The sequence below is a fragment of the Capricornis sumatraensis genome, chromosome 13 (genome assembly GCF_032405125.1).
Source record: "Capricornis sumatraensis isolate serow.1 chromosome 13, serow.2, whole genome shotgun sequence".
Taxonomy (NCBI): Eukaryota; Metazoa; Chordata; class Mammalia; order Artiodactyla; family Bovidae; genus Capricornis; species Capricornis sumatraensis.
Genome location: NC_091081.1, coordinates 47,322,162 through 47,335,154, shown reverse-complemented (window position 1 = coordinate 47,335,154; position 12,993 = coordinate 47,322,162). Strand labels below are relative to the sequence as shown.

General features: G+C 35.9%; 1 protein-coding gene across 2 annotated transcripts in view; it reads right to left on the bottom strand.

The window, feature by feature from the left end:
* MAP3K7 (mitogen-activated protein kinase kinase kinase 7) overlaps positions 1-12,993 on the bottom strand; it is a 73,548-nt gene that overhangs the window by 19,804 nt on the left and 40,751 nt on the right. For both annotated transcript variants that reach the window (XM_068984813.1, XM_068984814.1), the window contains one exon: positions 7,193-7,257. In XM_068984813.1, the coding sequence (XP_068840914.1) occupies positions 7,193-7,257 (65 nt within the window). The remainder of the gene's footprint in view (positions 1-7,192; positions 7,258-12,993) is intronic.

Here is a 12,993-nt window from a genome sequence, read left to right as displayed (position 1 = left end):
CTGAATACATCATATAATGAATAAAAACCACATACATGGTAAAGAACCATATAATAAAGACTCATTAAATAATAACACAAGCTTTTGGTATTCAGATGTAAGACTGGTGTTTAGGTTTATTTACCACTGATAGGAAGAAAAGTTCTGACCAACCTAGATAGCATATTCAAAAGCAGAGACATTACTTTGCCGACTAAGGTCCGTCTAGTCAAGGCTATGGTTTTTCCTGTGGTCATGTATGGATGTGAGAGTTGGACTGTGAAGAAGGCTGAGCGCTGAAGAATTGATGCTTTTGAACTGTGGTGTTGGAGAAGACTCTTGAGAGTCCCTTGGACTGCAAAGAGATCCAACCAGTCCATTCTGAAGGAGATCAACCCTGGGATTTCTTTGGAAGGAATGATGCTAAAGCTGAAACTCCAGTCCTTTGGCCACCTCATGCATTGGAAAAGACTCTGATGCTGGGAGGGATTGGGGGCAGGAGGAGAAGGGGACGACAGAGGATGAGATGGCTGGATGGCATCACTGACTCGATGGATGTGAATCTGAGTGAACTCCAGGAGATGGTGATGGACAGGGAGGCCTGGCGTGCTGCAATTCATGGGGTCGCAGAGTCGGACATGCCTGAGTGACTGAACTGAACTGAACCACTGATATATAATAAGAATGAAAATATACACCATAGAGAATGGTGATGAAATAATCAACTGTTATTTTTAGAATGCTGTTAACCTCTGTAAACAAATAGATATGACATTATTCCTCAGTCCTTTAACCTTCTTTGTCTGAAAGCCAAGTCTTGATTTAATAAGAGTACAGTGATATGACCACAGTTATAATTTCTACTGCAAATACAGAGCAATTTTTCTTCAGAGTGCTAGAAGAAGAGGGTTTCAGTCAGCCTAATTTTAAGTCAATATTTTAAATATAAATATTTGTGACATGTGAGAACCAGTATCAGTTGTGAGAAATTAAACAAGATAAAATACAAAGTATAAGAATGAATTCTGTACACTAAAAAAAAAGGGTCACTGAGTATGTGGTATTAAAACAAATAATCCCACTTGAACCTAGTACGAATTATTATATTCCTTAAACTTAAATCTTTTCCAAGAGAATTCTTTGCTACTTTATTTCTCTCATCTCATCTCATGCGCACACTCACTAGTTCTACTTCAGATTTCCCAGGAGTTATAAAACTAAGAAATAAGGCTAATATTTTTAGGTCATCTCAAAACTGGTCTTTCCTCAAGGCTATACGAAAAGCTACAACTTAAATTTAAATCCATAAATTAACTAAACCAGTCTTTATATTTCAAGGAATGAGCATCTCAACAAGTAACACAATATGCTAACATTTGTATTAAAAAAAAACAAACTAAAGAAATATTCAAAAGCAAACCATACCTTTATTTTTTGAATACCTGAAAAAATCCAAGGCATAAATCAGGACAGGTAATACTTTGATAATTTAAAAAAAGTATCAAACTGCTGGCAATTGAGTATGAAGGAAGTCTTATTTTTATAGTAGCTGTTTAAAAAAAAAAATCACTGATGGCCATAAATGCTCTGAAACTACTAAAACTCATTTAGGTTGCTCCTTCCTTCAAGACATTTATAATTCCTTTCTTCTCAAAGGAACGGAAAAGTTCAATAAGAAATATAGAGAAACTTGACTTACCACAAGGACTGGCTATGAAAGTGGTTATGAGGGTTCAGAAATGCCACACAGCAATTTAAGGAAGCAAAAGAATACTAAGCCAAATTTAAACTGCAGGGCGAGTGACCATCAGTAGAGACGAACCCAAACTGGACTTGGACCAAAACTTTATAAAAAGGAATTGGGAGTTATTTACAAACAAAAATAAAGCTTTGCTTTTTATGTTTCACCTGAAAGACTGGGAAAATATTTTCACAAATCAAGAATCTACGGCCAGGGTTACTATTAGACTGACATCTGAAAGCTATTTAAAACCCTCAGGAATCATCTTAGTTGCTAAAATTATAGGAGCAGGAAACACAGAGATTAAATGTTGATTTATATGATATTTTTGTGAAGTAACATCTGAAGAGCATTAAATATTCAAAAGAAATGGATATCAGTAGGTAATGTGGATTTACAAGAGTACTTACTCCATCACGATAATCACTAATTAATTAAATCTAAAATATTCTTTTTAATCCAAAATTATGGGCTCAATCTAATTCTGGCTTCACCACAGTTTATTACAAGACAAATTTTAGAATTTTATTTTTCTTATATGGTCTTTAAATTCTCCAATAGGAAGGTACACTATGAATTAGGAATTTTTAGGAAATATAATTATGTAGGCTTCTGATTTAGAGCTTGAACAGAACATTATTATAGACAAAAGAAATAGTATGAAAAATTGTATTCTGTAACTAAATAATGACAATGTATGATAGTACATCTCTAGGTATGTGACAGAAGGCCTTTAAAGCAGACACTTTCTATAGTCTCTGTACAGAAGCTTCCCTTATGATACAGAAAGAAACGAATGCCAACGGATTTTACATCTTTTCAAGTAGTAGTTCTGCTTTATTTTTCTATAGTACTATAGTGAGAATATGTGGTAAGAGAGCTGGAAGGCACAAGATGGGGGCAGGCATACAAGCATGTACCAAGCATCTACTGGTGTGTCTGGTACTTTCACATGTTGTAAGAACCCTGGGGGGTGGACATTATTGACCCCACTGGTAGATAATGTTGAAGCTCAGGGAACTGAAGGACTTGCTCAAAGCCACGTATCAGGTCAGTGAAGGTAGATTCTTGAGTTCACATAAAAATTAGTATGTCTGGTTCTCTGAATAATCACAATCGTATCATACTGCAGCTGTAATTTGTCACTGACTGCAGCACCCTCCAAGAGAAATCTTGAAAACAGATCTAGAAATTTTTTATCACGGAGGATTAGCCTTGCTTAAAAATACGGTAAAAACTGATAAACAGTATTGAAATAATTAGTGATGATGCAGACCAAATGAAGCCAAGAAACTTGAAAGTGAAGGGGTCTAGGATTACTTTACCATGCACTGCATTCAGTTTTATATGCAAGACAGAACGATAGAGTGTAGAGTTTGTGTGCTTCTGGAAGCAGATCTGGATTTAAAACTTGATTATAGCAAATACTAGCCAGTGCCAAGGGAAGTAAGACTTAGGTAAGTTTCTCTAAGGCTCAGTTTATCTATCTGCAAAATGGGGAAAATAAAAAGTACCAAACTTTCAGGTTAAAATGTCAATAACATATATTAAAGGCCTGGCAGTAAAGGCACAAAATGGGTGCACAGTAAATAAAAGGCAGTTGTTATTACTGAAGTTCTCCAGTTGATCTGGGTGTAAGTCTGATCTGCCCAAACAAGCTCCTGGGAGTCTGGGCCTTCTTGGTCTGTCAATGTACCCTCGTCAAAGCCTACCACGAATGCACCTACCTGTAGTGGAATGAGTTGGGTTTAGTATCTGTTGCTGCTGCTGAGTCGCTTCTGTCGTGTCCGACTCTGTGTGACCCCGCAGATGGCAGCCCACCAGGCTCCCCTGTCCCTGGGATTTTCCAGGCAAGAACACTGGAGTGGGTTGCCATTTCCTTCTCCAAAGCATGAAAGTGAAAAGTGAAAATGAAGTTGGTCAGTCGTGTCTGACTCTTTGTGACCCCATAGACTGCAGCCTACCAGGCTCCTCCACCCATGGGATTTTCCAGGCAAGACTACTGGAGTGGGTTGCCATTGCCTTCTCCGTTAGTATCTGTTGCAGTAAAGCAAAGCACTCTCCCCAAGGCACTTTGGGGGTGTTTCTGTGATGGCATCCCACTCCAGTACTCTTGCCTGGAAAATCCCATGGACAGAGGAGCCTGGTAGGCTGCGGTCCACGGGGTTGCTAAGAGTCAGACACGACTGAGCAACTTCCCTTTCACTTTTCACTTTCATGCATTGGAGAAGGAAATGGCACCCCACTCCCGTGTTCTTGCCTGGAGAATCCCAGGGACGGGGGAGTCTGGTGGGCTGCCATCTATGGGGTCGCATAGAGTCAGACACGACTGAAGTGACTTAGCAGCAGCAGACGGTAAAGCGTCTGTCTACAATGCGGGAGACCTGGGTTTGATCCCTGGGTCAGGAAGATTCTCTGGAGAAGGAAATGGCAACCCACTCCAGTACTCTTGCCTAGAAAATCCCATGGACAGAGGAGCCTGGTGTCCATGGGGTTGCAAAGAGTCGGACATGACTGAGTGACTTTACTTTCACTTACTAGAGGGTCTAGGCTTTCGGTGAGTGATTTGAAGGAGGCCACAAGGAAGAAGGGGTTCACTCTAGATTGGCTACTGTCAGAAAGTAGTGGCAGTTCTACCGGGAGGGCAGAGCAGAGTGAGGGTAAAGCTGGTAACTAGTAGAGCAGCAGCAGGCACTCATATCCGCTGAGAGAGGGCAGTGTTTGGTTTTCTGTGGGTGGCACAGTGATCTTGTTTTCCATCTGTGCTTAGACAACACTGTAAAATGGCCCTGTTTTGTCTCATTTTTCACGGTCTCAGAGTCACTTTGTCTACTGGTGTTCTGAGATACTGTTTATTTCGAGCTTCTAACAACACCAAGGCTTTAGTATGAGATCAGTTCCTCGACCAGGTGTGGCTTTTTTCTCAAATGGAGGCCAGATCCATCACATATGCTTAATGAGCTTCCTGTATTAATAAAAACCTCAGTTAATTTAAAACTGAGATGTATGCTGTGTGATTCAATCTTTTACATGAACATTACACAAGCACTTTTAATTAAGAAGCTTGCTATGTTCACCATTCCTCCTCTCCACAGAAATGGCAGTATAAAAACTGCCGATTTTAGTTGACAGATGAAAAGTTTAAATGATTTTATTAAGATCAATCTTGAATCAAGAGTCAAAGTAGAAACACCTATCTGATCAGTTTCCTCTATGAGATATAATATTGAACTTCATCAGGAAACTCTCTTGTCCTCTGATGACTATACTGACTGGGCAAATACTTTTATGTTCTTTATCAATTTCCATGGCCAAAACAAACCAAAAAAACCCCTATGCATCTGTTTAAGCACTGCCTAGCCAGACTTAAAAAAAAAACTATACCTTCAATTTTGAAAATCCAGATTTGCATACTTTTCCTCTCCAAATAATGTTGTTTTCATGAGTAACCAGAAAGATTTAATGGTCATTTATCATAAATAACATTTTCAAGGGAAAACGTTTTCATAGTATATTAAGACTACTATTTGTCACTCTCATCCCTAACTGGATATTAGGCATTTTAAGGTTGTCCTACGTAAGTAATTCTGAATGAGTGGATCAATTTTAACACTGGCTAGGCAATGGTTGTACAGAACCTGTTTCACAACGAATTTTACCACTGTATCAAATACCCCTTATTCTAAACCTCTGAAGTATTCAGTGACAATGCATGCAAGTCTGCCTCAGTTCCAGAGTTCTACTATCTCATGTACACATAAATATACACGCAAATGGTAATGATCAAAGTCTCAGGTCATACAGGATTTGTGAGCAAATAAGTAAGGCTTGGTATGGTCAGGTCAGTCCTGAAATACAGCGATGCCTTTATCCTAGAACATAGAGAAAAAGCACTGGCAGATGCTCCTGAGCTGTCTTAGAGCAAGCCTCTCATTCTTAATCAAAGGGAGAATACTTTGCTAGAGTTTTTCATAACTGGAATGGCAATGGCAATAGTAAACAGCATTAAAAAGGCTGAGTTCATCAAACCTTTAAGGAATCAAAGCGAGTATCAGATGTCAAGCTATCTATTACTAAATGCCCTGATTAATGCTTGAAGTATTTGAGGGGGAGAGTGGGAAATTTCATTTAAAAGTTCTGAGATCTCACAAAAGCAGATATACTGAAAAAGATGCTATTAAATTAATAAAATTAAGATTTAGGATAACTTAATATCATAATAAATTAGTATTACACACATATATTTATGCATCTATGTGTGTATATGCTTATATACATGCTTATGTGTGCATATGCACACAGCTGTGCATATATGAATCTGAAGGTGTGTGTGGGCATTATGAGAAATATTTCCAGATATAAGTGAAGATCAAAGATACTTATTATTTAAATATCTCAAGTAGTTTCTGTTAGTTAAGCTAGTTGATGGCTAGAAAAGGCTTTCAAATTTTTATTAACAACTACAAAGAATCTCTAAAATTTCAAGCATGCTATAAAAAAGAATAATAAAACATCTTTTAAGATGAAAAGTACTAACACATTTTACCAGAAATTAAATCACATTGGTTATAACACATAATCCTGTTATTTTTTATGTGGTATTTTTATCACTTCAGATGCATGCTACAGTATTAAAATTTATTTCGGCACAACTGAAAGCAAATCAATAACAAAACCTCATAATTAGTTCTCACTTCATTTTAAGAATATGATATAAATTATATATGTTAAGTATTGATGTAAATAATAAAAAGGCAATGATTGCCACTTTTATATACTTGGTTGGTTAAACTCTGCACCTGTTCAATAATGGCTTAAACTGCAGCTCTGTCTGGGACATCTTCAAAGAGGTAAGGGGAGTTTAGAAGAACATCCAGAAATATAAAGATGAAGAATAAAACCCATAACAACTGGGATAGAAGCCCTGCTAGAGTTTATCCATCTGCTTAGTAAATACTGTCTTAAGGATGTTTAAAAATGTATATCTAGAGTCGGACATGACTGAAGCGACTAAGCAGCAGCAGCAGCAGATATGACAAATTAAAAGGTTAGTTAGAGTCCACCATGTATGGCAGTGCCTGTGACCCCAGAGAAGTGACATCTTTACTGGGGGAATACTTAATCTCTTTAGTAAAAAGGAGGTTAACACTAATGATATATTTTGGAGGACCGTGTTAATGACAAATTGTCCTAAGTACAAAACCGAATACTTCTGTATTAAAGCATATATGAAAACCACATAACACACACATAGCACTACTGAATTAACCAATCTCTTCTTAGATTCAAGGTAATAATGGCATCTATACTTTTTTCCCCTTACATATTTAAGTTGATGATAATGAATTTCTCCATTATCATTTTAGGTCAACTTATAAAGCTTATTTTGCAGAGGATACATACTCCAGTTAATTTTTGATTTGTGCCCATCACTCATCTTCAAAGACAGAGAATTCGAATATTAAGTCTTACCTGACCAGGATCTGTTCCAGTAACAGTCAAGTCTTGGATGGATCTACGTCTTGGCTGCCCATTGCCTTTAAAAAAAAAAAAAAAGAAAATTAAAATACTGAAATCTATTCAGAGACAAGAAGGGTTTAACTGCTACAGTAGGAAGTTGGAATTTGTTGCTCCTTGGATCTACACAGAATGTGAGAAAAAAACAAGTGTGTTCATTGTTAAAAAAAAAAGAGAAAGAAAGATGTAAGTAAAGAAAGAAACAGCTATAGTATTTTAACTCAAAAGTTGCTGGCTTACAATAAAGTGTGTCCTAATACAATAACCATTCCTACCACACGAAGAGCTGCTGAATTCTCTTCCACCATCTTCTGTCATGTGTTTAAACAGATGAATGCTTGGGGGCTGAGGCTGATGACGGCATCTATTTCAAGGGCCTTACGTTACAGTTTCTACAGCAAGACAGCTAGCAAGTTGTGAGCCATGACTGGCTTTAACCAACAGCAGTACCTTGTTCGTTTCAGAGCTTAAAAGGATGCTTAGGCTTGAATTTATTGCACTGAGTCACACTTACCTAATCCCATTAGTCTTTGTCAGAATCTAGCAATTTATTATTTGTGAACAACAACTCTTAATTCCTAGTGGAGATGAATGACTCTCATTCCGTTCTCAGATATACAGGTTGTTGAAATGGGCTAGTGTGTTAACTCTGCTTCAGGAACTTCCATGCTAAGCATAACTGACTTAAAAATCAGTTTATGAAAGAAGTAGACAAATCTAAGTCTTCAGCAACATGGGGTGAACTGAACAATAGCTTCACTCAGCACTTCTATTTGGGAATAGGGCTGTTTACACAGTTATTTTCTAAGATGAGAGATCAGCTGTCTAAAAGGAAACACCAAAATACTATGAGTAACAGCTGACACAATAGTCAAAATTCTTTTGACTCTGAAGACTGTATTATGTAATAGTGGGCAGCGCTCAGACCACGTACTCTAATAGTTGTGGCCTGATCAGCCAACAAAATTCATTTTTAAAATTTTATATCTCCATAACCTTCATTATCTTATTTTAAACCAACCAGCAACATATCCTAGCATCTTAATCAAGGTGAACCTACTATTTTGTACATACACTAAAAGGACCTTACAACAGAAGAATAATATTTAATGCAATAGTACGTTCAATGAATATAAAAACTCAAATTTATAGCTATCCTCAAAAGTATAACTCCAGTATTTAAAGCTATGTTTTAGAATTCTTTGCATAATCTTAAAGTTATTTCACATTTCATTTTATTCCAAGCTCCAACTTTCAATTACAAATTGACATAATAACAAACTGCACATTTATGGAATCGGGCACACTAAGATATTTCTCTGAAAACTTTTAATTATCCCCACTTTCCTGAGAACAAAAAGGATCCCCACTACCATGACTAATGAGCAATTTCAGGCACATTTCATTCAACACAATCATTCTAAAATTAGCTGAGATGAGACAGGCTTGTAAAAGTGTCTGGAATTCTCTTTTCAGATTAGCAACATTTGTGAATCTGGGGAACCACCCAGCACATGTGTCTGAAAATCATTACATCACCATTGCAATAACAACAAAGACAAGCTCTAAGGGGAGAGGGGGAGGAAGGGGAGGAAAGGGGAATAAAAAGTTTTAAGTAGGGGAAAGGAGAACTGACAGTTAACAGATGCCATAAAATGAGAAATCTTTAAGCTACAGCATGAGTCAAAAGCAAGCAATACTAGGCAATGCATTTTCATTAGCATAACCATGGCAGAAACCATCTGGCATATAGTTCAGACGAAGCAAAAAAGGACTGCAATCAACAAATACTTGTTGCTCCAATATTAAGTTTCAAGCCATAATTTAGAAATATGAATGTAAAAAACATCAAGCTCCTATTATCACAAATGAAAATTACTGAGTGTGTGCTCAGTAAATTTAGACTGACTCTGAATTTTTTGGTAACTAAACACCAATTTAGAAACTCATTTACTTTACATTTTTTCATGATTCTTTAATATGTGTATACCTGTATTAAACACAGCAGTATAAAGGAAAAAAGTAGAAATAAGGGACAATATGATATCATATTGTCAATGCTTAATCAAAAAATATGGAATTTATAAATGATGTCTTGAGTTTTTTAATCTGTAATGAATTTTGAAATGTTCAGGACTTCTGACAGGGAACAAAAGATATTTTAAAAAATAACTTTTCTAAGAGCAACAAAAGGAATATACTATATCCCTAAGCCCGCCTTCTTCCCCGCCCCTAAAAGGGTGGTTGGAACAGCAGCTAATAGGGCAATTGCTTTTACACACAAACAAAATCCATCTCTCCAAAAAGCTGTTCTTTTTAAGTACAACTGATTTTCTGAGCTGGTATTTGAAAGTCATCAGAGTCCTTCCAGAGACCGCTGGCTTAGGTCCCAGAGGGTCATTCCTGTGGTTTTTCTTATCAGTTTCCTTACCTAAACTACTTACATTTTTCTAGGTTCCAACTTTCTGAAGACAAGATTCATGTAAAAATCAACACATTTTCTTGGAGACATCTCTTAATCAAAATGTTGGAAATTTTGATATTTGTTAAGTTTTGAATATTAAAAATTATGGGACACTTATCCTTTTTATATTTTAAAAAGTGATCTTGGTAGACTACAATAAGCTGGAAAGAGACTACCAAAATATTTCCTGTAAAGTTATATGCACTTTCCTATTTAATTAGTCACAAATACAGAATTTTATTGAAGGAGCAGTGTCTGCACCTGGCAGAAGCAGATGTAATACATCTTAGAAGAGCTCTCCTTGGACCCCTGTGTCCCTAAACAAAGGCAGGTGTTAATGACACTATCTGTGCAAGGTAAGAACTTGAGATCTAGAAAAGCTCAATTAATGGTGCTGCACTGTTTATCACTCAGCACTTTTCATATTTTAATTAACTACTTATCACACTTTTGGTAAATAACCAATATACAATAGAGCTCAGTGTACCTGACTGAAATTTAAAGTGAATGAATAGTCATTAAATTTTTCTCAGTTAAGAGATCTAAATACAGCTGAAACCATAAGGACTCCCTCAAGTTTCTTTTCAGTTTCAAGAATATTATTAACAACAAATATCAATTAAATTCAGAGACCTGGACAAAAATATTTTATGTGTATTAAGACTGACTCAACAAAACACTTGCATATTTAGCCTTCTCGAGCAAATCCTTAAGACAGTACATAATGCTTTTCGGTCAAAGCGTTCTATCAGTTTAAAATGTTATACCATCTTATTCCAGGCTTAGAAATAACAAAAGGTACACTAGAGTCTCACTGTTAAGTTTCTCAAACAGAAGTGCATGAAGGCAATGCTAATCTGTAGAATAGAGGAGAAAAATTTCAAGTGTTTAAAATGAAGCCAAGTATTGTAATTTAGTCTGAACTTAAGAACCACTGAGTACGATATTATAGTAGTATTAACAAAAACTGTTTAAATATATTCTATAAAACCTTACAATTTAGCTTATTTTAAAAAGTTATCTTTTATAATATAATTAACAAGTTATCAATATCAGTATTTGGAAAAATTTACTTTTGCAAATCATATGTTGGAAATTTATTTCATTTCATAATAGCAATCAAACTGGTATAAACTATGTATGAGGATTTTTTAACAACAGAAAGGGAGAAAGTACAGAAGACTTATGTTTCAATTAAGTCTTTTGCAGGTGGTATGTGTATATGTATCTGACAGTACTTTCATCCAGTGGATTTCAAAATACATTATAATCACAGTTGACTTTCTTAAGTACTCTAACTCTTCACACAAGGACTCCAGAGCAGGACTGCTGATACCCCTTGATAACAGACACCAGAGCCATGAACAAAATATCTTTTAACTATTCAGTCTCTTGTCTAGTTGCTAAGTTAAGTTGGACTCTTCTGCAGCTCCATGGACTGTAGCCCGCCAGGCCCCCCTGTCCATGGATTTCCCAGGCAAGAATACTGGGCTGAGTTACCATCTCCTTCTCCAGGGGATCTTCCCAATCCAGGAATTGAATCCACGTCGCCTACATTGGCAGGTGGATTCTTTACCACTAAGCTACCAGGGAAGCCGACTCAGTCTCTTACTCTACGAAACTGGAAAAGGTTGTTACTCTTGTTGGGTAACTTTTTGACATTTTACCTGTTTAACTTTGACACGTGAAATTTTAAAAGAAATGTAAAATTTAGGTATTCTTCTAACACCAGATCAAATGTTACTATCAAATGTATTATAGTTTCCCAATTCATAATCCCTATCTCATTTGAGTATTTGAAATGAAGATGGGGGAAAATAGACCCTTGGAAGCTCAGGAAATAACAAAAGCAAAATGTGGGAAAGTCAAGAAAATCCAAGTAAAAGAACCAAATAAACAAAAATCCATGTTTTTATCAAAACCTTAAAGGAAAAAACTTTAGAAAAATTTAAAGCAATCCAATAATCTGCCACCCACTCTCTTTTCTTCCAATAAAAGTAACATAAAACGGATTAGAAAACTATAGATCAGATAGTTTCAATTATGAGCAAGAGATGTCTGCATTTACATTAACTTTGCTTAGGTTGCACAGTTATTTGGCAGGACATTCTCTACAAATGAAGAGTTAGCAAAATGTCATACTGTACTGGCAATTACTCTTATTATGTGTCTTGCTTGCTAAAAAGAAGCCAGATAGATTTACAGCCACTCTGTGGGCAGGGGAAAGCAGAAAGAAGACTTAACCAGAACAAAGTTGCCAATACCTCTTTCAGAGCCAGGCCTAAAGTAGCAAGGGTCCAAAAAAATGTGTAGTTTGATCCACAGAAGTCCTGAGGCATTAAAGGTCCATTTTTGCATGACCTGAGAGACTGTTAAACTGATGAATGCTGGTGTTAGCCACAGATTGCTTGTTCCTCATTTGTGGATGGCAGGGTATTTAACAGTGTTGAAGAGCAAGCAAAAAACAAGATTTAAATTTGTTGACCCATGACCAGGTTAGGCATTTTAGTCATTAAAAAGACTGTATTAAAAAATTTTTTTTAGAGTAATAGTGCCTATTTAAACACTTTTAAAACTTGGTAAAATTTTTTTTAAATGCAAGAAGCAACACTTCAAAAATGATACATTTGTACACTGCTAATATATACACATTAAAAACTTACTTGATGCTTAAAGGAGCACTCCTAATAAAAAGAGGCAGTTTATCCCAAGAGGTACATTAAACTCAGTATACGGCACTTGGTCAAAGGAAAATATTACTGAAAATACTTATCCATAACAGATGAAAAATAGAGCTTATATTTTAAAAATACTTACAACTGGGATGCAATGCTAATTAATGCCAGTTTGGATATATCAAGAAGTATCTGATAATATAACCACAGAGTTTGTAGGCAATCAACCTCAAGTAAAAAAGTTCTAAAAGGTATTAAGAAATTTAGGGAATTAAATTTCATCCTTCTTTACAATTAAAATGGCCATGTAAGATAGCTGAGATATTCCCAAAGCACAGATTATATCTTTTATGTTTAATTTAAAAATATAACCTAAGAATAAATTAATTTTTGACTTTTATGTCCAATTATTTCAATTCCAGTGGTTGCATCCTTTATTAAAAAAAGCGAAACTACTAGGTTAATGTTTGAATATCTGGGGAAAAAAAACCCAACAAGAATATTTAACAAAATGTATTACTGAATACTATTTCCACTTAACAAGCATTGGTACTCTGGCAATTAGCAGCAGAATTAAGCTTTCCTGACCCCATAAGGATCCAATGTCATTAAAAAGT